Consider the following 26,648-nt stretch of genomic DNA (forward strand, 5'->3'; position numbering starts at 1 on the left):
GAGAACAAAGCAGGTATGATTCAGTCTCAGAAAAGAGAACTGGCGTCTGAGAGTGAACAGCTCGTAAGAAATGAGGGCAGGGCTAGAACCCAAACTTCAGATGTTAAATCCAGGGCCCTTTTCCTTATATTCCCACGGTATCAAGAAGGCAGAAAGGTGACCAAGTGTCAGAATCAAATCACAAACACGAAGGAAAGATTCAAAGTCCTTCACTTTACTTGCCTGTGGCTTTTCGGTCTCTGGCATGGAAAGACAGTGCTCTGTGGAATGCTGCAGATCAGGGTCTAGTTCTAGCTCGGCCGCCTTAGAACTCCAGTGTCCACAATGTGAAAATGGCGGTGATGATAATGCCTACCAAGGGGTTGTTCTGAAGATAAGGTGAGATAATGATGTAGTTTCTAGCACACGCAAGAGATGTCTTTTCTTTGCCCTTTCATAGGTGCCAATGAGGTTCCCACCAGTCCTGGGTCCTCTTTTAAGGTTCAGGGTCAAGGTCATCCTCCGTGACATAGAGAAGATGTCAGGCTGGGCCCCTGAGCTTAGTTAGTATAGATGGGCCTCAACTAGCACCTTCATGGGCGTCTAAAAAGATGCTTGCACATTGAAATGCCCTTGAAACAGCAGGCTGGGTAACCTGACCCCACTCCCAGGCTGAGCCTGATGGGGTCTCCTGGCTTCCTCCCAGGTCTATGCCATTGCCCGTTTGTTTGCGGGTTTCTTTCACCACCTCAGGTTCTTGAGAACGACTGTGTTTTCCTTTTTTGTCCACAGTCCCTAGCACCTTGTTTGATGACTGCTGAATGAATATTAAATGGGGAGGAGGGAGAAGATAGGCTCGTCTAACCAGCAAATGGAGCTCACTTACAGCAGGCAAGGCTCTCACCTCAGTCCCTTACAAGCCAGTTCCGCACCATAGAGAGAAACACTCCTTTCCACACAAAATGCAGGAGGCTCAGTTAAATTTGAATTTAAGATGAACAGCCATCCCGTCTTAGCACAGGATGTAATATGTGGGACATTCTTCCTCTAAAATTCAAATTTAACTGGGCATCCTATTTTTGTGTTTTCTAAATCTGGCAGCTCTAATCCCCAGCTTTTGCCGGTCCTCTCAAATATGTGCATCGCTAATTATCAGCAGAACCAGGAATGAGGTGTGCCAATTTGTTACCAGTCGCCTCACTGGAAAGACGTCCCAATCCCTAATTTACAGACCTGGGAATGGAAGTCAGGGGAGGAGAAGGACCGGGGAATTAGAATAACAGAATTAGAATAAAACCTCATGATCCTTTGTGACACGTGGCAAACCAAACGAGGCTTCCCAAAGCTGTCCATGATTTAGTCCCTGAAACCTGTGAATCTGTTACCTTACATGCAAAAGGACTTTGCAGATGTGATTAAAGACCTTGAAGTGGGAGATTAGCCTGGATTATGTGGATGGGTCCAATGTAACTACATGGGTCCTTGTAACTGAAAGAGGGAGGAGGAGAGTTAGGGTCAGACAAAGAGATGTGACAGTGAAAGCACAGGTCTGTGATGCAGCCTGGGAAAGACTGCAGTGGCCATCGCGGGCTTGAAGATGGAAGGGCACTGTGAGCCAAGGAATACAGGGGCCTCCTCCAGAAGCTGGAAAAGGCAAGAAACTCTGATCTCCGGAACCATAAGGTAATACATGTGTGTTGATTTAAGCCACCAAGTCTGCAGTAATCTGTTACAGCAGCAACAGGAAACTAATACCTGGCAACAGCAAACAGAAATGGTCACGTCATTTTTTTCCAGAGAGAAAAAGAACCGTCTTAAAGACGCCTTCCTAAGCAAAGACAATTAATGGGACTAAACATTATACCATGTGTATTTGCTTACGCTATTTCATTTTCTCCTGACAACAACTCTGCAATAACCTGGTAGCCGCTGTTTCTACAAGTGGAGGGATTGGGGCTCAGAGAGGCTGTGTTACTGGCTCAAGGCCACCCGGCCAGTGTTGCTGCTGTTAAGCCACATGCAGTCTGGGCCAGGGTGGGACAGGCGCTGTGAATCTCCAGGCATCTCAGTTAAGACTGTCATGTCCTTCTTCTCACTACAGCCACCAGCAGACCCACATTGGAAATACATCTTCTATGGCCTGGTTTTTTTGCTCGGGAATGAATTAAGTTTTGTCTCCAGTTATTCAGAGCATTATAATTCTTGTTTCTGCTCAAGTTCTGCTCTCCCCAGATGCCTCAAGATAGAAAAAAAGAATAATCCCACATGCTTGTGTGGCACTTTTCAGCTTATGAAGTGTCTCCACAGCCATTGTCATTGGGGTGTCAAAACTGGTTAGGTAAAAGGGGTAGATTTTTTTCCCTCCGTTTTACAGAGAGCAAAACTGAGGCTTCAGTAATGAATGGCTGCCTGCTCAGGGTCACGTGGCTTGAAGTGGGTTCTTCTGACACCTACCCACTTATGCAGAACCTGGGAGAAGGGGCTCAGAGGGGACAGGTGGGGAGACTGGGAGTAAGGAAGGGGTCGGGATTTCTGGGTTGGCACAACCAGGAGGTCCTGGGAAGGGAGAGAAGGAAGGGAAAGCAGCCTTCTCCTGGGCATGCGCGGTGCTACTAATCAAAGGGCCTCAGGTACAGATTGGATATCTCCATTCAGCGGCTGCCAGTGTGCTACTGGTGCCCAATCACCATGTATCAGGGAATACCCAATATTCCCTTACAGGGTGTTGCCTGAGGGGCTCCCCCAGGGCTCTGAGAAGATCTACCCGTTGAGAGGAATCCTGGGAAGCCTGCTGTGCTAGGGCCAGGAAGGCTGGTCTTCCCTTAACTTTCTGGGTCTGGTTTCATCAAGACCCTGCAGAGTAGTTGGTCCCTAAGGCAACAGGGAGGTTTGTTCCCCTGAGCACCTCCCCCTCCCTCTCCTCCCTATCCCTGCCCTCTTGTAAGCTGGGGCCTGATGCTTCAGGAGCTGAAGACCTGGGCTGCCTCTCTGGTGCATGTCTGGTAATGCAACGTAATGTCTTACAAAGAGTTTGAGCTTAGGAGTCACACTCACTGTGTCTGGATCTTTGATCTGCCACTTAACTATCAGAGTGACCCCGAGCAGCCCTTCTCAACACTAATCAAACGTGAGCCAAACCCAACTCAAAGAGATAGTTTGGAAATTAAATTACATCATGTAAACCAAGTACCTTGCACAGTTCCTGTCACACCGTAGGTGCTCAATTAGTGCTAGTGACTACACAAATTTTTATTGTTATCAATGCTCAGTTTCACTAAGGTTCAGTAAGTTAACCTTGTAAACGTATTCAAGCTAATTTCCAAGTACAGCAGCAGAACTTTCTGCCACATGGAAGCCAAGGCTGAGCCTGTTTCTAAGTCAGTGGTGAACTCTGTTGGGGGCCCCAGCACAGCCCTAAATGGGTTGCTGCCTCCTCCCTGCAGAGAGCCTTTGTTTGGAGCTGAGATTCGTATGGGTTTTGTGATTCTTACGCCAGGGGAACAATACCTCTTCCTGTGGCTAAAAATGGAAACAACTGCTAATTCATACCCTTGAAAAAATTGGCTGCAAAGCCCGCTTTATTGATAGAGCCATCGGACACAAACTTCATCCACATTCGGTTAGAGCTCGATTTCACATCCTCTGGCTTCTCGTAGCCACAAAAGTGGCCAATCAAGGTGCTGTCTTCCGTGGGGCCATCGCGGACTTCCAGGTAGTCATATGCACAGCTGTCATGCCTTTCGATCTAAATGGAGAAACAGAGGCAACATGGAAACGACCGATGGGTTGGCCTTAAGGTTTCTGATTTAAGAAGGGAAACTCAACATCACTCTGAAAAGTCTAACTAAGAGGCCAAAGGACTCAAGCGTGTCCCAGGCTTCTCCAAGACACCTCCTACTTATGGAAGTCACGGATGAATCGAGCTGTGAAGAGACTAAGAGATGATAAACGGGAACAAGAATTCTACCAAACTTCCCGGGATCCCATCCTAGACTTTCACTTTGATTATTCTCCCACCCTCTCTAGCAGCCTTCAGAAAGGAGGCAGATGAAATTTCAATGCCTGCCAAGGTTTTGATACTAGATGTCCAGGTATAACGTACCATGGGCTTGAAATGTTTTCTTAGGGTCCTGTTTCCACCAAAAAAAAAAAAAATAGAAACCCATCTTTATAGACCAGAGAGTGTCTAGCAAAAGTTGGCATTTGCTTCATCCTTGGAAAGACCATCTGAGCAGTACTTACCTCAAAAGCTTGGAAGGTAAGCCCCACATGAAACCCCTCCGAAACCGTAATCCTCCAGACACATTCTTTGGAAGGTCTGTAGTCATCCGGGTAGTTGGGAGACTGAATCTGGCCTGCATCTTTGTTAATGTCTCCCCCACACGTGGCTTTAGAAAGAAAACCAGAGAACCAGCTTTAGAAAGAGAAAGGAAGGGGGTCCCAGGTCGGATCTTACGATGGAAGTTGGCCACGTATCACCACTAGGTGACTCCACTTGCCAACATTTTCATTTCCATCCAACCAAGACTGCACCTCCAGAGAGGTAGCATTTCATTTGTTTGTACCTTTGATTTTTTTTTTCATATACAGAAAATAACCATGGAGAGCTGCAGTGTTTCTCTACCTTTGCTGTGCATCAAAATCACCTGGGAGATTTTTCAAGCCATGGAAGATGGGGCCACATCCCCACAAGTTCTGAATGAAGTGGGTCTGGGGGCACTCAGAGCAGCAGTGATGTTTCAGAGTTCCCCAGGTGATGCTAATGTGGAAGGTAGGGACCGCCGGTACAGAGGGACATGTGAGTGTGCACATGTGCACATGTATGTATGTATGTTATTTCTTTTCTAAAAAATAAAACTTTGGCCTCTCCAAAATCACAATTTAAGGCCAAAAGGGGTCTTAGTAACTATGTAGTGGTTTCGGGGGAGGGGGGAGGGGGGAGGCAGTGCACAGAGGTAGCTAGCCAGAGAAACCTAATCTGTGGAACGAACAGAAGCAGAACTGCCCTGATGGCAGCTGCCTAGAGCCCAGACCTGCTGGTTTTCTCACCTCAACCACCATGATGACGGCAGAGGCCCTTCCAAGAAACGTAGCTGATGTATCTGTGAAACTCCCTGACAATGCCCAAAGTCCTCTCTTCTCAAATGAAACCAACAGAGCCTTCGAGAGGTTAGATTCTTTGCTCAGGCTCACACAGCTATTCAGGGGCTGCTTTCATTTCCACAGGGTCCTATATGCCCTTGTACCACTCCTCACTGGACTGGAATGAGGGTTCAGCAGGGTGGTGACTGGTAGATGACGTCTGTCCTGTGTGAGCACAGCTGCGCCCCCCCCCCCATTTCCAGGATATAGAGGAAAAGGACAATGAATGCCTCAGTCTAGCCCCTTCGGTGGTTGCCCCCACCCTCACGGCTCTGGCAGCTGCCACACTTGCCCGGGTGGGAGGGGACAGCGGGCTGCATGTGAAGGACAGAGGCGTATCAGGAGCTACCAGGTGGCTTCTTCCATCACGAACGAACCTTCATACACGGCGAAGAAACCCTTGCCCAGGATGTTGCTGCTGCTCCGGAACTCCACCCAGAGCCGGCTGTCTGTGGAGACGAGGGGCTCTGGGGCTTTGTCGCCACAAAACCTACCTGGGAAGTGGAAAGGAATGGTCAGGCTGCTGGCAGACAGCAGGACGGGGCTCACTGCAGGCAGCGAGAAAGTGGTGTTTCTTCAAAAGTGGTTCAAGGTGAGCAATAACCCCCACTGTGGCAGCTCATCCTGTAGTACGTACAGGATTAGAAGATGGAATGAAAACGGTCATGTAATCTGTGTGCCTTCTTCAGGATGGCTTGTACCCGGAGTATAACCCAGGCACCCCTCTCTCCTGCCAAATGGGTCTGTTGAAGTGCTGGAGGTGTGGTGGGATAATGGACTGAGAGGGTGATTAACTTTGTCCCCGCCCCCACTCCAGTGTTCCCTGTTACATACATACCCTCCCTGCTACATACATACCCTGCTACATACATAATCCTTTGGGAAGACATTGTGCCTTTCTTGCCTCAGAGAAGGCATGCCAGAGATCACATGATGAAGAGATCAGATCTCCTTGGCTTTTGAATGTCACAAGCCTAGTCACAACGCCAAAAATTTAGAAGAATATACAATGAATAAGAGCACATCCTCCTATCCTTTTAATCTTAGAAAGAGTCCTAGGATGGAAGAGTGAGGGGAATTGAGGGAGAGAGGATTGGAGAACATGGAGCCACTAACAGGACCCAGTGCCCTGTCCCACCCTGAGCCGAGACGGTGGGTGGAAAGGATGATAGAGACAGTCAGTAGTTTTAAGGATCTGGGAGAAGCAGATAACTGTGCCCAGTCTCTGGGCAGAGCCTGGAGCGACAACAAGACTCTTGATTCCCATCTCCCTGCTAGGTCAGAACAGAAGTGTCCACATGCTTTGTTAAGACATGAAGCCAGTGACAGGCATGCAGGGCTCTTCAGGCAAAGCATGGCGTGATGGCAGCAACATGGTTCCAGACTCCTGGGAGAGGTATGGAAATGACTTTCCTGTTGCCCAGAGGAATCCGGGAGCCATAGGATGTCTTCTAGGGAGACATGGACTTGGTACCAATCTGAACTGGCCAAGGGTTGAGACAAGGAGGAGGCCCAGCAGCCACTTAGGTAGAGAGAGGACTGTAGACCAGACAAGGATGAAGTCATCCCAGCAATGCCAGCCTGATGGTAATATGGAGGCCTCCTCTGCTGCCACGCCCTGGCACAAGGTCTGCCCCCCGCCAGCACCCCCACCCTGGGGGAAGAAAGAAAACACACATTGACTGAAATGAAGTTCCCCCTGATGGAAAGGGGCTCATCATTGTTATTGAGCTTTTGTTATTTAAAAAGACACATAATGCGTGTTTCTTTCACACTTGGGTATAGTTCTGAAATTTGGACCCTCCCCAGAGGAAAAGGGGGGAGGACCTGTCTTCCCAGTGTGTGGTTATCCTTGGCCATATGATTCCTAATGGCATGCAAGAACGGCATCAGGGGCAAGGACAGGGATGGGACAGGTGGGAGACGGGCTGTGTTCGACCGACCGGTTCTCAACACAGACCAGTCAAGGCCTACCTGGACTAGAAGTCACGGTTCTGACAAGTACCGACAGTGTGAGTAACTTAGAAAATCCATGTAACACTGGGGGGACATGGGGAGTGACTTTTAATGGGTGTGGGGTTTCTTTTGGTGGTGACGAAGGTTGTCCTAAAATTGCCTGTGGTGACTGATGGCCATACAACTCTGTGAGCATGCTGAAAACCACTGACTAAAGCCACTGACTCGAACACTAATGGTGAGTTAGATGGCATGTGAAGTATATTAATATCTCAATATATTTTTTAAGTCACTGTAACAGATATTTAGAGGGCACTCTCTTATGGTCAGCACCGTGTTAAGGACTGGACAACCCCTTAAAGCTGTAACTCTGCTTTACCTTTCTGAGAAATGGGGGAGCAAGACTGGGGGAGAAATAATTTCCTCACGGCCAACTGCGGCATACATTTGGGGAGACATGGGGCGGGGGGTACAGACGGATAACCTCCCTTTGCTTCCTTCCGATCTGGCCACCTGCAGCCTATTGGATTTGGTAAGCTTAATGTTAAGTGAGATGAGCTGATGAAACTGCTGCCAAGAATTCGGCAAGGAAAAATCCATCAGAAGCCTATAAATTTTCGGTAATGGTTCCTCTGGCATGGCTGATTAGTTCTTGGAAAACAACCCACAGGCATGGGGAAGTATTGCTTACCAGGGAGCAGACGGAGCTGCTGAACCACAGTTAGACAACCCCAGTTCGCAAGGAATTCCTTCTTAGCCTAGCCCAAGTGTCACGTCCAAATTCTCCTTTTAAAACCCCAGCTGTCACAGCCACTGGGGATTGTTTCCAAAAGAGAGAGGAACTGCCACTGTCTCGCTGCCTAAGAGCCCAACCGGACGTGATAAGCCACCCGCCCGAAGGCCACAGGACAACCCATTGCTGCTTGGTACTCCAGAGGAGGTAGGAGTGACAGACAGACTAGGTATATTTTATCGCCTTGGCAGAGCTAGACTTGGTAGAATAAATTAAAAATTATTTCTAAGGAATGTCTTTCCCCAAATCACCTTGTAATTCTTAGCTGGAACACTCTCCATTGTCCCTTGACTGATGTCTCAATATTTTCCTCTTCACTGTAATGGTACTAATAAAAACTCCTTTTTTTAATTGACCCTGTTTATACCAGACGCTGTCCCAAGCCCTTTACATGGATTATCTAATTGCATCCGCATACCCCCATGAATTAGGTGCTATCATGAATCTTACTTAGAAGAAAAATGAAGCTTGGAAAGTTTGAGTTGAGTTACACTCCAAGTGGTAAGTAGAAGCAGGATTTGAACCTTGGCAGACTGAGATCTGACCTTTATCATCAATCTCACCATCATCATCACGTGACATAACCACCACCGCCATCAAAAGGGACTTCTCCATTTAAGGTGCAATTCTGAACACTGTACATTCTGGGAACAACAGACATCAAATCTACTCTTGGAGAACGTGAATATCATTCCCATTTCCCAGCTTGGAAGCAGACACATAGGCATGGAGATCAAAGCCTCAACTATAATGAACGTCTACAGCAATGCCAGCTACGCTGTTTGACACCTGCTACCATTTCTGCTCATTTGGGAGGCTGCCCCTGCCCAAGGAGCCCCAGTGGAGGGGCCACACGACATTGATTGGCCAGGCTGGCCTTTTCGAACTTCCCTCCCCATTTCAGGGAAAGGGGGAGAAAGGGCTTTTGTGTGCATTGTGGTGGCAGAAAATACTCAAGGACAGTTCTGCATACAAAAGTGCATTGTTAGAGTCATTCCTCCAGCAGAAATGAGGGAGGGGAATCCAATTAACAGGACAGTAGTTCAGGATACTGGATGGGTTCTCTAGGCAGCCACTTTCCTGCCCCCCACCCCACAACCCCTCACCCCCATTAGGTGCAATCTGATAAGTGACCCCTGCAACTGAAAAACTAATTTGATATCTTTAACCAGCCGTGAAATGTTCTCAATCTACTTACATTTCTCTTTTAATCGCTATGTGAAAACCCGGGTCCCAAACAGCCTCCTTCCAAGGAGACCAGCCGGCTGGAGAGAAATTGGACTAGAGAAAAGGTGTCAAATTCCTAAATTGGAAACTGGTTCCTGGCTTTGGAGGAGGAGTTTAATAAGGATATCAAGAAGAGGAAATGCAGATGAGGGCACGACAAGTGGGCTCCATGGGGAGTCATAAAGAGTTCATTCATAAAAAGTTATGCGCCCATTATGCCTGGATTTTCACACACTGCCCTGGGAAAATATGCAATGCACAGTTTTTCAGAGCAAGATGCATACTTTCACAATCCGCCCTAATCCTCTCTCCCTCCTGCCAAAGGGGCATTGACCTGCCTCCTCCCGGCAGATTTCATGGCACTGACCCCTCCCAGGGACCAGCTAGGCCCACACAATGCACTTGTTCCCAACACAAAAGTTCACTAACAACTGCATTTGGAAACATCAGAGCGGGCCAAATAGTTGGCAAGGAGAATTCCTGCGAATGGAGGATGGTTGCAGGCACTCGGCCATGCCTTGGCTGAGGCACACACACACACACACACACACACACACTGCAAAAGTGTGTAAAGTATAAGGCAAAAAAGAAAAAAAAAAACCACGAAACACCCAAACAAAACAAACCATCACTGACAACAATGAATGGCAAAAGCCCCATCTAATCCATGAAAGCGCAGCCAGAGATACTAGCATCTGCAGAGAGAAAATTCTTGTTTCAAGAAAAGGGAGCGACTGGAAATCCCTCTGCCCATGCCCATGCTCAGGAGTGTGCCTCAGCCCTCTCTGGGGAGCGTCAGCAGTAACAGAGCTTCCTCCTCCTGAGCCCTTTAAGTCTATCACGTTCCTGGGGGAGTATAGGGTTGCTAGATTCAGCAAACAAAAATACAGGAAACCCAGTTAAATTTGAATTTCAGATAAACAATGAATCATGTATCTTATCTCGCAATCCTAGGGGAAAACCCTTCTCGGATTCGGCAGTCGCCTCTCCCCATCACCAGGATATCGAAGTTCTGGTCTCATCTCGGCCACTAGCAGGCGGTGTGGCCTTAGCAAGTTGGTCTACACTGGGGGAACATGGGTTTCTCGTGAAGGTCCCTGCCAGGCTGCGGGTTCTGAGATTCCATATTCTGATGAAACTCCTCCCACACAACTCCTTTTATATTATTTTAATTATAAAATAATACCTGAATGCATTCTTGTAAAAGATTCGAAAAAATCCAGAAATACGCACAGAGCGAACCATTAAGCTGCCCATTGCCTCTGCGGTTTCCTCAGAGGTAACCACCTTCCACGGTTGAATGAAGCCCCTTGCAGTCCCCTTTCTGTGTACTTGGCACTAGACAAGTTCACGTGCACATGTCTTTATAGGTAAGCAGGCTCATTCCCTGACCTAGCTTGTAGGGATTTCGATTCGGTAGTCTCCCAGGGATCTGTACTCATAGGAATCTCCCAGCTGATGCCAGGTTTGGGAACCTCTGCCAGCAGGAATGCAGCCCTCTGTCTTTTTGCCACATCCAGTCAGTGTTACCTATAAAGCCATGCCTCCTTCTGACTGCTAGCATACACCATGTCTGCTCACAATAGACAGGAAGCAGACAGCCAGGGCAGACAGCCTCCGCCCTGCCATCGGCTGGCGTAACCTATTTGACCTGCAGTACACACACTCCTGTGGGTGCTCTGCCCAGGGATCACTTTCTTGGCTTGCTACTTTGGACCACTATCCATCTGATTCCTCCTTATGGTGGTTCCCTGGTATCCCCACTCAGAGTCTGCCTTGGCCCCTTTCTAGAACATCCATGGACACAAATTCCTACCTATTTGTAACTCTAGGACTTTACACTCACGGCCCTTTGGACAGAGGGAGCTGATGGTAAGTGACCTGGCTGAGACCCCTTGTCCATACAGAAGCCTAATATCTGCCAGGTCCCCTTGGGTCCAGCTAGAGCCTCTGACCCAGTCTCTTCTGACTTACCGCAGAATCTGATATGAAGTCGGACTCGGCCTGGCCGTGCAACTCCCCAGCTTAGCTCTCTCTCCTTTCTTTCCTGCTTCCATCTTTAGTCAGCTGTCCCAAGAGCAGCTCACTCTCAGGGCAGTCATTCGAAACATAACAAGGTGGCTTTTCTGACCATGTGAACATATGCCGAGGTCCAAGTTCTCACTGAGAGCTTAGACTTACAGACTGGAAGGCCACCCTACAGACCACTCTAAACATGAGGACAGCCCACTCTTACTCATGACCCTTCAATCTGGCTCATTGTAAATCTGCTTCTCTCTCTCTGTCTCCACCAAGGTTACCATTCCTGGGCCAAAGAAGTCCTCATGTCCCCCGACACCGAAGCCATTGGTCCTCTCTATACAACATTAATCTTTCCTGGTCACCCATTAGAGAGCTCTCTTCTGGTGACCAATCCTGAGTGAACTGACCTTTCTCTTTATGCCATCTGCCCACTGACTCTCACTCAAAGGTCCACATTGCGTTTTTGTGTATGAGGCCATATACTGTTCACCTCCCAGAATACACGCTCACTATAGAAAAACTAGAAAATATAGCTAAACCAGGAACAACAACAGAATACATTTTTTAAAATACTCCATCATCCTGCAATAGCCACTGTGTATAATTCATTTACAGTTATAATTCTACTCGATATTAATGTTGGAGATCACAAAATCATTTTTTCCAGTTGAATTCAGCCCACACAATGATTTAAGTAATTTAGTTTTGAGCTATTTTGGCCACACTCCCCATTATTCCTTGTTTTATCATACCAAGCCTATCTTATTCATTTACACCTTACTTCTGAAGGCATCTGAGTTTGCAGTGCCTGTCTAATAACCGTAAGTGTATTTTTGTTAAAATGGAATCCTACTGCATATGCTATTTTGTCACCCCATTTTCGTGTAACAATGTACAATGAATACCTTTCTGTACCAATAAATAGTCACCTCCAACTTTATTTTTAACGGATGGATTGCTGTCCATTGAAGAAATGTATCATAATTTATTCAGCTAACCCCTACTGTCAAACATTTAAATTGTTTTCAATTTTTCCTGCTTCAGTGAACATCCCTGTAGCTAGAGCTTTGCACACTTCCTTAATTAGTTCTCTAGGATAAATTCCAAGAAGTGGAATTGCTGGGTCAAAGGGTATTCACAGTTTTAAAAGCTTTTAACATGTGTGGCCAAATGGAGTGTTCAGAGTTTTACAATGACAAAGACCCTTGAGAGCTTCCTGTGCCTGCCGTCTGGGTGGACCCTTCCAAACATTAACAGCATAGCAGAGAGGCTGATCACCCCTCTCTCAAGGCTTTTTTAAGGCAACTCACCCAACAGGGGGGCTTTTCTCCAATAGCCATCCCGGACCTCCACGTAGTCGTACCAGCACAGGCGGCTTTTAAACAAATCCATGGATGTGAAGTTTAAAACGATCTGTAAAGAGTTACCATAAAGTGAGTTTCGGCAACAAAGCCTGAGGAGTTTTGAAAGATACATCTTGCATACCGGTGTTCTCACGTTACCCGTTAGCATACAGAGCTCTCAGACCACAGTAGGAGTGTCCTCTCACAAACACACTCACAGGAAACCTCATGACATTAAATAATAAACCTTAAGCAGGATGGGGAGTAAACAGAGGAGATGGGTCCTTTGGTTCTGCCTGGGGAATAACTTGAGCTTTTGAAGTCACTAGGTGGTTTACAGAAAGCAAGATGCATTAAAGACAGGCCAGGATGCGTTGAGCCTGGGGATTTGGAAGGAGGTAAGGGGTCAGTGAAGTTCAGAGATACGCAAAGATCTTATAACATCATCAATCATTCTAAAGGGCCTGGGGTTAGCCTGAGTGCATCTGAGCACCTCCATGATCAATGTCCCCTCGGCCATGACCTCATTCTTTTGAGGCATGGTGTGTCTAATAGCCTTCCTACAGTTAGTTAGTTCGTTCGTTCATTCATTCATTCACTCATTCATCCACCATTGTGTGTTGAACACCTACTGTGTGCTAGTCTGTGTTGGCCAATCGAGACAGAAAGATCAGAAAGACAGGACTCTTGTCTTTAAGGATCTCAGAGAAAGAGGGAAGGGCAGATGTGTCAAGACAATTAGAACACTGTGGAATAAATGCTGAAAAGAAAAGAATGGACAGAAAGGGTATTCAGGAGCCCCAAGGACAGAGAACTGAATTCTGCCCGGTGACATTGGAGGCTTCTCAAAGGAGGTGGTATTTAACCTAAGGGGAACAGGGGTCCAGTGGGTAGAGAAGTAGGATACGAAAGCATTCTGGTGAGAGGGACTGACAGCAGCAAAGGCTAGGATGTGTTTGGGGAACTGTACTGTATGCCCAGCCTTGGTCACTAAGTGATGGGGAGGCAGAGGGGGGAAGAGAAGGAGCAAAGGCTGGGGAATGGGGGTTCAGACGGACTGGGAGGGAAGGTTTCAGTTCTTCTGGACATCCTGAGGCCATCCCATGGATGCCCCTGTCCACACAGAGTGGAGGGGGCTAAGGAGCCCTGCAGAGTCAGCACGTTGTGCCCATTACCTGGCCCTGGTCCCCATCGCAACTCTTCCCTCTCGAGGCTCCCCTGGCAGACGGCCCAGACAGACCACCCTTCTCCCTTCACCCCCGTTTGGCCCCACCATGCACGGTGCCCAGGCCTTCTCCTGCACTCAGCAGCAGTGGCTTGTCTTGCCCCAGCTCTCAAGATGGTTCTCTGCTGGTGCTCAGCATGTCCCTGCTTCATAATTTTTCAGGTCTTCTTGCTCTGCAGGGTCCCACTGAAGGCAGTCCTGGCCTAGCCCCTGCACCTGACCCTGTTTCTTATCCCACTGTGTGTGTGTGCATGTGGGAACCTTGCTCTCAGTCAGTTCAACTCTCTCTAGCATCTTCATTTTCCCCCTTCTTTTGTATTCAGACAGCCCCAGGTCCCTCTCCAAGTAAACCCTTGGGCTGGAAGGCTGCAGGTCAAAGGTCCCAGTGCCCTCTTGGCCAAATCAGAGACTGATTTATTCATCCTTATGCTCCACGTCCCCTCTGCTCTGAACCTCTCCTCTCTGGTTTTCATCACACTGGCCTGTCCTCTCTCCACTGTCTCTCTTCTCTGCTGGCTTCTGTCCTCTCCACTTTCCTTGAGCTGTGAGGACACCTTAAAACAAAGCACTTCCCTTCCAGCTTCCCTGTCCTTAGGTGACACCATCGCCCTAATCACTCAGGTGCAACACCTTGGTATTATCTCTACGTTGCCCCTATTGTTTACCCCAATGCTGACAGACTCTTTTCCTGTAAGAGGTCTGAGTCCCCTGCTCCGGGCCAGTCTCACTGCCCCTCCAGCAGCCTTTGCTGCGTTGCTCCTGCTGAGAGGATTCCCAAACTCCTCCTTACTGCGCCCCCATCCACTCGGCACACTAGGACTTCTAGAGCAATGTTGCACTTATATCTCACATTTGCTTATATCTCACTGTGCTCAGAAAATTTTAGTGTCTCCCTTTGCCCCATTCCTAAATGAAACTCTCTGCGTGCCTTCCAGAGCCCCCAGCACCCATCCTAACAGTTGGCCTCCTTCCCAGTGTGCCTTAATATATCCATGTAAATGGAACCCTCCCCAGGGTCAGCTCCAGGAGCCTCTCCCTCCTCCCCGAGTCCTTCTCTGATTGCCCAGATGGGCATGATCTTTCCCTCTTTGGACCTCTCCCCTCTGTTTCTTATAGTGATTCCAGAGCAGGTGTTTCTATAGTCAGGCAGGTTTGGATTTCTTCTCAGCTCCACCACTTACTAGTGCTGGCATCTTGGGGAAATATGTGTCCTCTTGGACCTTTAGTTTCCTCATCTATAAAACAACACACACACACGACTGGGTTGTTGAGGGGACTGGACAAGAAACTGTATAGAGAGCGTATAGTGCTATGCCTGGCATATAACAGCTGCTCAAGAAATGGCGATTTATAAAAATCAAGCTACACTGAGTGTACGCTTAGCGCACAACAAACCGGACACACTTAGTGTTCTTCATAGGCTGCCCGTCTTGCTTGGTATTGAGAGTGGCCACCTCTTCCCTTGGGACAATCCCACCCAATGTTCAGGTCTCAGGACAAGTGGTACCCTTGTTCCACAAAGCTCTGCAATCTCCTAAGAATGAACAGTCAGTCCCAGAAAATAACAAGCCAGCTCACCTCCTGTGTTGTAGTGTGTGTGTGTGTGTGTGTGTGAGATATGTCGCTCTTCTTTCAAACTAGACCAATGGTTCTCAATATTACTTGCACATTAGAATCACCTTGGAAGCTTAAAAACATGGTGGTGTCCAGCAAATGCCTCTCCTTCAACTAAATCAGACTCCCCAGAGATGAGAAGGGACCCTAACTAACTTCTAAATCTCTTAAAGACAGAAATTATACCTTCAACTCCCTTTGTAACCCCCTCAGTGCTCGCATTCAGGTGGACTGGTTCAAAAATGCTTGCTAGCTGGTTGCAATATAAAGCTTTAAAATTTCAGAAAGGAAATGTTATTACAACTTCCTTGGTAACACATTCATGATCTGAATGAATGGGATAATTATTTAGGCTAATTATTGTAAGTATGTTAGTGCGCCATAAAGACCATAGGGGAAGAGGTGATGAACAGGAGGTGATATGCAAATCAATCAAGTTTGCTAATTACGAGCAGCTCTGGGGAAGGCTGGGTGAAGCAAAAATCGAAATAATCGGTGCAGGAATTTCAATATGTATTCTCCTTGCCCTAGTCAGCAATAATAATTAAGGCTGGGTGAATCTTAAGCAGTTCAAACATATCACAGAACCTCTGCCACACAAGGCAATTCAACAATTTTAGGATTTCCAGACCCCTTCCTCTCATTCCTCCTCCTTCCTGCCTCCCTCCCCCTGACGCCTCCTGCAGGCACAGGGATGGCACACCCACCCAAGGGAGATAGGTCTGGAGTCTCTCGGGCTCAGGATGACAACCACACTGTCATAAATGCTTAGAGGCAAAGGAAGGGTATGTGCATATGGGTGTTGTGTGTGTGTGTGTGTGTGTGTGTGTGTGTGTGTGTAATGTATGTTCAAATATCTGTTAGCCTGTCCCCTTTGTGGATTATATAGGATGATGGTTAAGCATCCAGGCTTTCATAGTCAAATCGCCTGGGTTCAAATCCCAACTCTGCAACAAACTGAGTGACCTTGGTCAAGTCCATTTCCTTACCTGCAACTTGAGTGTGGTAATAGCACCTATCACATGAAGTTGTGAGGATTAAATGAGAGAATCTACATAATATGCTAAGAATAGTACCCAGCCCATAGAAAATGCTCCCAATGGTTCCTAGCCATGATATCTCTCCATCTCTCCAGTTAACACACTATGTTTATCTTGACATTTAAATAAATATTTTTTTCAATATTATGAATTAGGAATACCTATAAGTTGGCTATAGGCACCTAAAAACTCCAACACCCTCCACCAAACCACCAGCTGCAGGTTTTCAGTTGGCCACTTATCTGTCTACATGTCTATTCAACAAATACTGTGTGACTCTGTGCCACGGGCTCTGCTGGGTGCTGGGGACCTGGGGGTGAATAATCTCTGTCCTCAATAAGTTTAGGGTCTAGAAGGGGTCAGCCAAACAAACCAGCAGTCATGATATTGTGAGACAAGCTATGAAAGACATGACAGCAGGGAGCTAGACCCAAGGGACAGAGTGAGCATCTCAAAGGTAGCTGCATCTATTTTGAGACAACTTGAAGAACACCTGGAGTTGTAGAGAGGTGTAGTGAAGAAAACACAACCTTTGAACTGCAGAAGCCCCAGTTCTCAGTTCTATATCTTACTGCGAATTTGGGCAATTGATAAAACGTCTGAGCCTCAGATTCGTTGTCCATACAATGACTGCAAGGAGATGCACTTTGCAGTAGGATTGAGAACACACCACCCTGGGACCAGGGCAAAAGAGGCCCCTGTCCTGGGCTGAGCTTCAGAGGGTCACAGAATCTTTAGGGCCAAAGAAACACGTCTATCCAGAGCTTACCCACCCCTAGAACCTCACTCCAGGAGCCCCGGACCTTGGAATTTCCTGTCCAAATAGCCCCGAGCCCACTTCCAGGCCTTGCAAGGACTTCTGCCTTGGATCCAGCCTCCCGAGGGTAGACAGCACACCTGGGCAGGCCACTTCCACGGGCAGGACAGCCAAGGGTCAGCTGTTTGCAAGGTAGGAGTGGAGGGTGCTCAGGAGTGTGAACTGGGGTGTCGCCATGGGTGCTCCTGAGATGGAACTGGGGCTGGGAAGAGAAGGAGGGGCCAGCAGTGGGTTGGTGGCTAGCTCTCCCCATATTGCTGCCTGCCAGAGCAGCACTCTGAGGTGTCAAGAAATCCTAAATTGGATCCTCACCTTCCAGGGCATTCTGATGGCGTGTTCATCAAGGTAGACGGATAGAGGCTACTTTGTTTCACAAACTGTGAGCTTGATGTATGACTCATGTGGACATTTAGTACTTAGGCCTTCATTTACGAGGGAGACTGAAAAGTCCAGCAATAAATACCATGAAGCAAGCTGGCACAGTGTCTGGCACACAGTGGGTGCCCATAACATAACAGCTGTTATTACTACTATTAATAATAATAACTCCTCACACATGACCCAACTCGAAGAATGCTATGTCATTTCCTGCAGGGGTTACACACCTACCTTTTCTCCTGGAGTGACTGATATCCTCCAGATGCAGTGGGAATAAGAAGCGTAGCCATTTGGAAAACCAGGTGCAGAAAAGTTTCCCGTTGTGTCCTGCAGGGTCTCCCCACACGCTGCACAAGCAAAATGACAACTGTGATTTGGGGACCCACACACACTCCCCACCTAAGAGCTCCCTGCACAGGGCCGTTGAGTAAATACACCCTTTTGCCAGTCAAAGGCCTCAGAACACACTGGTGGAAGTGCACCAGGCAGACGGACACTTTCCTGTCTGATAATAGTGAAAATAGGGTCTGGGCACCAAAAGGGTACACCCCGAGGGTCCTTCTGAGGCTCGCAGGATTGAGTATGGCCCAGAGCTGGGTTTGAATCTCAGCTCTTCAGCTGGCTGTGTGGTGGTGGCCTTAGTTTTCTTATCTGTAAAATGGGTGCGACCAGCCCAGAAAGTTAATGAACTCATCTGCATTAATGAAATGGATCAGCTCGGTCTTGGCACGGGGGTCAGTAAGTGCTCCACACACAGCAGCCTTCTAAGGACTGCCGCTGAGAGAATATGCAAGTGCAAGTAGGTGAAGCAAAAAGAAAACATTTTGAAATTCATTTCAGCGGTTAATTTGAATCATGCCTCTTCTTTTTCTGCTACCACCCCTGAATGAATTACCAAATAGTTAAGAAAACACAGAAAAACGACCAGAGGCATGAGAAGCTGGAATACTCCACCAGAGGCTATTTTGCCCTTGAATATTTGAGGGTAGCGAGGTCATGAGTCTAGAACCTAATCCTTATGCATGTGAAAAATAGTTCCCTAATTTGTCCTCAGGAAAAATAAAAAGTACCTGCATGAGTATGCTTGGAAGTCACAGGTTTCATATTCCCCTGACTCCCAGGGACTCGGACCCCAAAGACAAAGACACTGGGTTGCTGGGGGTCCCCTCTGAGGGGGCCACCCCCAAAGTGTGGGAAAGAAGCATCCTTATGCACATTTTCCTAAGTGCAATTCAAACTCTGCACGGCAGCTACCCTCACTTTCCGTTGCTACTTGAAACTGCATTGAGCTGCAGGAAGGGATAGCTGGAGAGTGGCCCATCATCGGCCTCAGGAAATCCTGGATATCGGGGCTTCGAGATCATGTTACCGAACAACTGCCAGGCATCATGAGAATTATGCCCGGCAGTGAACACCCCCGAGGGTTCCATGGAAATTATTTCAGAAGAATCATCAACATTCTGCAGGAACAGATACGTTACTGTATGGCTCCCTGGTATTTACCAGCTGCCTCGAATCCTTTGGGGGAGTCAGAGGCATATACATTATAACTAAATAAATACTATGGCATTTCCCAGGGAATGCTATAAGGTTTCTTTTTCAATTCATCAGGGTGATATGATATGTGTGTCCTGTACTGCAGCCCTAACATGCTCCCAGATGACTAATAGCTGGATGAACGTATTTCCTAGAGTTTCATGATGGAGCAAGCCTCATGTGGCTCTTTGCTGGCCCTGCGATGTGGCTCAGAAGGGCAACGTGATAGCCCACATTTTCTAAGATGGCCCTTATTTCAAATATGAAGTCCCATGATCAAACTGTGTGGCTGGTCTGGGGGTTTGGAAAAGGTTACTGAACTTGTTGGTAATGAAATTTCCTTCTTTCTCCTCAAACCACTGAAATGCATTCTGTCCCATCAGTGGTAAAAACTTGGCAGCTGCGACCAATGCTTTGCATTAAAGTTCAACAGCTTAAAGGGGTCAATATGAGCTCAGCCCCAGGGCAGCAGGGGGTGTGATGATGCTGAAGCAAAGGAGACAGAAGGCAAAGCGGGCTAATTGAAGGGAAGCAGGCTTCTGAACTGGCAGAGAGATGGCTATCTGTGCAGACACCAGTGTACTGTCCAGACTTCAGTGGCGGACTGGTGGCCACTGACCAGCCCCTTGGATGGCTAGGAGAGCCCCAAGACTCTAGACATGACTTCATTTACATCTCTGAGACTCCCTCTACCTTCCAGTGTTTGGAAAGCGGATGCCCACCCTTCCAAAAGCCTTCTCCTTCATTCTTTGTCTTCTTGCAAAACGCTTAGTTCTTATTTTGCCAAAACAATTCCCTTCCTCTCATAGAAGGGAGAGGTGCTGTTAGCGTTCTGGGGTGCACGTTGCATTAGACCCCTGTTCGCTGTTGTGCTACTCTGCCTTCTTCCTCTTCTGCATGTCAGGGCTTTGCAGAGAATTCTGCAGCTTCCCCCACAAATCAAGCTGTGGGTCCAAGACCTATTATTCACTTCACTACCAGCAATCACTTCACGATTTGGGCTTTCCATACTGTCTAACACCTCCTAATAGCAGCACGTCAGAAATCACAGTGGCCAGGGAGTAGTCTCTCCAGGTCCCCCAAGTTGTCTTCCCAGCCAAGGGGAATGTTTACAAAGGGCAGCTGAGTCCTGTGCTCCATGGGTGCCATGGGGACCCTGGGACTCCCCAGGGCTCACAGTTACCTGGGCATTTGTACAACTTCCTGGCTTGAGCTATGTCTCCCTGACTGAGCCGCACACGCTGGCCAATGGTTGGCCGGACGCCATTGTCGTCTCGACGGGGAAGGATGGTGTCTAAGAAAACGCCTCTAGAGGGAGAAAAGAGAGAGGGAGAAAGGAGAAAAGGCAAGGCTGTCAGGCTGTCCGCGCGAGGATTTACAGTCTTCATTTCCTTGCCCATAACCCCATCAACATTCCTACCCCCAGGCCCGCTCTCGTGCTGGCATTTGGAGATTTCTATTTCATCAGCTGCCTGCTCACTTTCCAATGGGAAAGTGACTCTGCCAAGTTTAAAAATATGCCTAGCCCAGTAGCCTACGGCTTCCTTACTGATGTTTATTGACTAGTTCCACGAAGCCCCTGACGGGTCCAGGCCCCAGGGCCGCCACCTGTGCAACTGCAGGGAGCAGCATTTAGAGAAACTATGGTGTGGGTGGTGCCCCCTGGAGTTGTGCGGTGGGCAGTACTGAACATGGATAAGTCTTGGAGAGGCTCCAGAGAGAAAGCTTGGGAACTGGTATAGTATGGGACTCTTAGGGGCTGGTCAGGAAATGCTGGTTGATGAGTTGGTGAATAATGGGGATTGGATTTGGGGGGGCCTCGCTGGCAAGAGGGATAATCAGATGGAAAATGAGATGAATGCGGAGAACCAGGGGTAGTGGAGAGCCCTGGCCTAGAGATTTCTATGTAAGGCCTGGCTCTACCACTTGGATGGACTCAGACACGTCTCTTCCCCTCTCTGAGCCCCAGTTTATGTCTCTGAACAACAAGAGATTGGCCTAGATGGTTGTGGCAGCTCCTTCTAACTCTAACGTCTTATTCTATTCCCATGTTAATGAAATCTAAAATGACCAACACAGACAAGTAGACACCAGGATTCCCGGCTGAGTGCTGGCCCTATTCGCACCTCCGTGTTGTGGGTATGGTTTACCCCCTGCCTGAGCCCTTCCACTCTGCTTCCAGACCCCTGACTTTGGAACTCTCCTGAGGGGAGGGTCTTCCCTTGAACCGGCTCCTTCTCCAGTTACCACCCTGTTCCTTTCCTTCCTTTCCTAACCAAGTTACCAAGTTTCTGGTAAGAATTATCTCCATTCTCTGTCTGGCTACTCACCTTAATCCAACTGCGATCTGACCATACCAGCAATAGTCACCAGTCACTGACCAACTGACAAATTGGATGGACACTTGTCAATCCTCACCCGCCCTCTCTCCAGCACTGACACCTCTGCAGCCCTCTCCCCGCTGGGACTCTCTTCTCCCTGGTTCCCAGGGCACTGGTCTCTCTGAGCACGAAGTTAGGCTCCTCCTCTGCTTCCCCCATGAGTGCTAGTCCTCTAGTTCCTGCTTTCTCGCTCTCTCTCTTCGCTCCTCTCTCCTGCTCCACCTGATCCTCTGGGCTTTAACTACCACCTGTAGGCTCACAGCTAATTCTCGGATTCCAGCCCCAGAACCATCTGCTAAGCCAGATGCCTGCTGACCCTTCCACTGGGCTGTCCTATAGGCCTTTTATGTCCAACACATTCAAAACCGAATGTATTCCATTCTCCTGTTCCTTCCGTAAACCTTGTCTCCATCCTCTCCCTTACACTCTCTTGTTCAAAACCAGGGACCAGGTTGTCTTAAACCCATGCCCTCCTCCTTGTTCCAGGCCACTGCCTCAGCTAAGGCAATTGGCATCCCCTTCCTGCACTCTTCCCAGTGGCTTCCTAACTGGCGTCCCTCCCTCTAGACTCGGCCATTTCTGCTCTGTCCCTCACACGGCTGCAACACGATCATCCTGAAATGCGAGTCCAGGCGTGCGCCCTCTCTGCTTAGAAGCCCTCCCCGACTTCCATCATCACCTGCATCTCCAGGCCCCTGGCTCACTGGCTTCTGCTTTCCTCTCCAGCCACATCTCCTGACACTTCCACCTCACTCATTATCGTAAGGAACACTGACTCCTACCAGCCCCAAACATGTCCTTGCACATGCTGTCCCCATCTGCTTGTCCACTAGCAAATTCCTGTTCATCCTCCAAAACCCCATCAGGTGGCTTTCCTTCTTAAGTCTTTCGAGCCCTTTCTTTCCCTCCCATCTTGAGTTCATCATTCCTTTTTCTGGGCCTTATTCATCTAATCTCTTCTTCTTATACTGTATTGTCTTTATTGAGATGACGATAATTGACTTCTCTGCTAAACAATAAGTTCCTCCAGCAGAGAGACTGGCTCCTTCATCTCTAAGTCAGCAGGGACTGCAGCGTTGACGGCCTCCAGAAATACTTCTTGACGGCCTCCAGAAATACTTCTTGAACTAAATTACGCAACCAAGACAGGATGCTGTCTTCAAAAGATTCTGCAAACTAGTTATTTACACCCAGAAGGAGATGTGAAAATTGTCGTTACCTAGTTGTTAGCTGCACTCTCCTTTCCTTTCTTTCTCTCTTTCAAACATTTCCTTTTCCCTAAATTCTGCACTACCTTGGAAATTATATATTGTCTCTATTTCTTCCTTTTTACTTTTATATATACATTTTTTCTAAATCAGACTTCAAGCTCACTTTCTTTCCAATGTTAGCACACAGGAGCCTAGATCATTTGCTGATATCCTTTTCAACACTCCTGCCCCCAACATTTGACCACCTGGCCTGGTCTCTCATTCCCACTGCCTCATCTCTGGGTCCAGAGTCCTCTAGAGAAACTTCAGTGGAATCCTTGGTGTCCTTCATTGAACTCACCAAGTTTTAAATCACAAGTGACAACTCTACATACAATTTTATAAAATTCAGTCACCTACTAACCAAAAAATGGGTACTTCTGCCCTAACATAAAATACGTTCATTTGTAATTATTTTCTTGATCCCCCCTGAAGAAAGAACTTTTGCTGCACAAAATGCAAGGCTCACCACAATCTCTTAGCAACCCAGACTAACTGACCCTGCCACGGGCCACATCATGCAGGTGACTTGGCCAGTGGCCTGCTGTATGGAGAATGTGTTCTCACACTCACTGAGTGTTCACAGGACCTTCCGGTGTGACAGACCCTGGCTGGACATTTGACATGCACCATCTTATTTTTTTATAGGAAGCAGTGCCATTATTGGTAGGGTTCCTTGCTACAGGTGAGTAAAGCAAACCTACAGAGCTTAAGTGACTTACCCAGAGGACACAGCTAGTAATGGAGAACCAGCCCGGGAACCCAGGCGTCTTCCTCCTTCCAGCCAGTGTTTCCCACACCCAAGAGACAGCAGGCCTTAATGTATATTATAAAGGATACAGCTAAGAACACTGGCGACTTCAAAACGGCAGGAACAACATGGGCTCACACTCAGACAGCTGTTTGGGACTGGGATTCCTCCCCCGACCCCAGGCCGGCATATCCGAAGCCGCCAGCAAGGCGATGGGTTCTGGAAGATGTTTACTACAAGAGGCATCCCCTGTGTAAACCACTGTACTAATGTCCCCCCTTTTATGTAGGACAACTCTAGCATTGACATTCTGCTAAACGAAGAAAGGGTTTGGCAGATGCCTCAGGGAATAAAACTGTCAACTCTTGAGTTCTCCAAACAAAGACGCCCCTGTACCAGAGAACTAACTGTCTCCTCATCTCCTGGACCCTTGCCCAGCAAAACCTCCAAAGATACCACTTCCCACAGCCCGGATCCCACCAAGGGGAGAGGGGAGGAGCTGCAATCAACTGGAGGGAATAAAGTTGCAAGGAGGCAGCTCAGTCATAAAGACACATGAAGACTGAGTTTCCCATCAGTAAGAACGGCATTTGTCCTGAGATGAGTAAATGTTCTACGGGCCACTTTGTTTGTGTGTTTGTTCTTTTACAGGAACAAAGACAATGTGCAGGCTAGCTCCAGGGGACATGTGACCCAAAGTAATGACATGGAGTTAGGGAGTGGGAAAATTTGGGCAAAAAGTAGGCCAGGAAAGCCCTGCAGTAAGGACATCATTGATAATTGTCCTGCCGAATAAAGTAGTTTCCTGAAACTCCATGCAGAAAATCGAGAAAGGACAGTGCAGATATCTACTTGCTACAAAATAGATTTGCCGGGACCATTCTGAACCCTGGGGCAGAGGTGAGAAGATAGTTGTGGTAGATTGTTTAAATAAGGAATTGTGCCCCCCAATATCCACATTCCTTTAACATGAAGTTGCCACTACCCATTAAGAGGAATCTGGACTGGCCTTGTGACTTCTTCTTGCCAACAGAACGTGACGTAAGCAAGTTCTAGAGCCTGGCTCTTAAAAATCCTGCAGCCTCCCAGCTTGTCGTTTAAGAACTCTGAGTTCCCATGTGATGAAAAGCCCCGTCTAGCCGACTAGAGGGTGACAGGCCACGCAGAGGAGAACCAAGGGGCCCCAGTGGGCAGGTAGCACCATGGCCAGTCCTGGTATTGGCCAAATTGCACTCCTGAGCTCATCATGCTGTCAAATGACGATTGCTGAGGGTGTGATCCCAGGCAAGATCAGAGAAGAACCAGCCAGAATGAGCCAAGTATCATTAAAGATAAGTGGTTGGTGTAAGCCGCTAAGTGTGGGGGTAGGTTGTTATGCAGTAATAGATAATATCATGGTAGCAAAAGGGAACGTCTTCCTCCCTCCAGTGCCTCCAGGGAAGCTGTCCTGCTCTTACCTAGCTGCCCGTCACACCTGTGCTGCCTCCTGGCCAATCTCCCTCTGAGGGGTTCTTGGTTCTGTTGAGGAGGGACTATTATTTCATGGGTTTGATCCATGGGCTTCCACTGGTCTAAGCTGATTAAATGCTTTACATTGACAACAGGGTTAATGATGGTTATCTCCTGAAGGGCAAAAGGGCTGGCCTTATGAGCTAGAGATCACAGGAAAAAAAAAGAGTTTTTCTTGTGTTATTTTTACAAAAGACAAAAAAGATATGCCGGTTCCAGGAGATAGTCTGTCTGCATTCTTCCTGCCTTGGCCTCTGGCTTCAGTGCTTTGCACAGTAACTGGTACATAGCAGACACGAGAAGGCAGTGCAGTTCCTGTAACCTATGAGTAGTAATTTATCCAAAATTCACTACATAGTAAATACTTATGAATTTCTCCTTAATGACATGGCCACCATATTTGTGAGTATGTGGTAAGAAGTGCAGTGAGGATAATGGAAATTTCTTCCCTCACTTAGTCTCCAGCATTGCAGATTTCTCTGCCTCCTTTGACTTATTCATCAATTTATTCATTTAACAAATATTTATTGAACACCTATTCTGTGGCAAGTACTGTGTTGGGTTCTGGGGCTAGAAGAGAATGAGATAGTCTCTGTCCTCAAAGAGCTCAGTCTAGTGAGGGAAAGGGGAATGCAACAGATAAATATTAATAAGTTTATAATCATAATAGATAAATTATAGAGCAACACAGAGTCATGACAGTATGGGAAGCAAGACTCAAGGTACAAGCTTCTCACTTGAACCAACTTGACATACTCTCAGTTTAGAGGTCTCTTCATTGTACAATGTTGCCTGCTGTATCTTCTTATAAAGAGCTCTGAGAAGAGTAAAAAGAACATGGTAGCTTACTCCTACGCCAGTTGTTCAAAGATGCTGATTTAGTCCAAACTCCGCCCATTAGGGCTCTGGAGAGCTCCTGCCTGGGTGTAAGCTGGAGATCATAACTAAATGAGCTGTGTGGTCACAGGAACAGTGCCCCCTAAAAACTTGGGACGCTAAGGTTTACAGGATCTCTCCCATGGTTCTATGGCCTCATCAACAGGATGCTTTCAGCAGCCGAGGAGCCCTGGGTAAATAGTTTCCCTTTCACTCCCATTTGTGTCTCCTCAACAAATGATTATCTATTATGGACACGGAAACTCATGAAATGGATTGTTTCCCTCTTTGCTGTGACTGCTAGGAAGCACAGGGCAGGATTTGTTGCTAATCCCCACAAGTGTACAAGACTTTATGGCATATATTCTGAATACTAAATTGATTTCAAACTTCAACCTAGTTACCTACCCTTATTTTTCCCTCCCCCATGCTCAAATTTCCTCACCATTTGTTTTCTTTTTGTCTTGTGTAAATATTGGGAATCACCTCAAATCTTTTTTTAATGATTGATCAAATAAATAAATAGCAAATAAGCTGGCTTTAAGAGGAGACTGAGAAAAAAATACCAAGAGAAAAAATATTTGCATGGTGACTCCTTTAACTCAAGGCTGGACATATCTACAAAACTGGGACTAGCAGAGGAAAACTTCAATATTGAAAAACACTCGTATGGTCTAGAAGCAGGGGCAGTATTTAAAATATATTTATTTTTAAAGATTTTATTGGGGAATTGGGGGAGGGGAACAGCGTTGGGGAATCGGGGAAGGGGAACAGACAAGTTGCTATCCTTTTGTTCTTCAGTCTAATTG

General features: G+C 47.5%; 1 protein-coding gene across 1 annotated transcript in view; it reads right to left on the bottom strand.

The window, feature by feature from the left end:
• TLL2 (tolloid like 2) overlaps window positions 1-26,648 on the bottom strand; it is a 124,345-nt gene that overhangs the window by 17,793 nt on the left and 79,904 nt on the right. The window contains exons 8-13 of the mRNA XM_019639007.1: window positions 20,256-20,380; window positions 17,768-17,883; window positions 12,430-12,532; window positions 5,499-5,615; window positions 4,222-4,367; window positions 3,529-3,724 (exon numbers count right to left, since the gene is read on the bottom strand). Of these exons, the coding sequence (XP_019494552.1) occupies window positions 3,529-3,724; window positions 4,222-4,367; window positions 5,499-5,615; window positions 12,430-12,532; window positions 17,768-17,883; window positions 20,256-20,380 (803 nt within the window). The remainder of the gene's footprint in view (window positions 1-3,528; window positions 3,725-4,221; window positions 4,368-5,498; window positions 5,616-12,429; window positions 12,533-17,767; window positions 17,884-20,255; window positions 20,381-26,648) is intronic.

Source organism: Hipposideros armiger, unplaced genomic scaffold (genome assembly GCF_001890085.2).
Source record: "Hipposideros armiger isolate ML-2016 unplaced genomic scaffold, ASM189008v1 scaffold_42, whole genome shotgun sequence".
Classification (NCBI taxonomy): domain Eukaryota; kingdom Metazoa; phylum Chordata; class Mammalia; order Chiroptera; family Hipposideridae; genus Hipposideros; species Hipposideros armiger.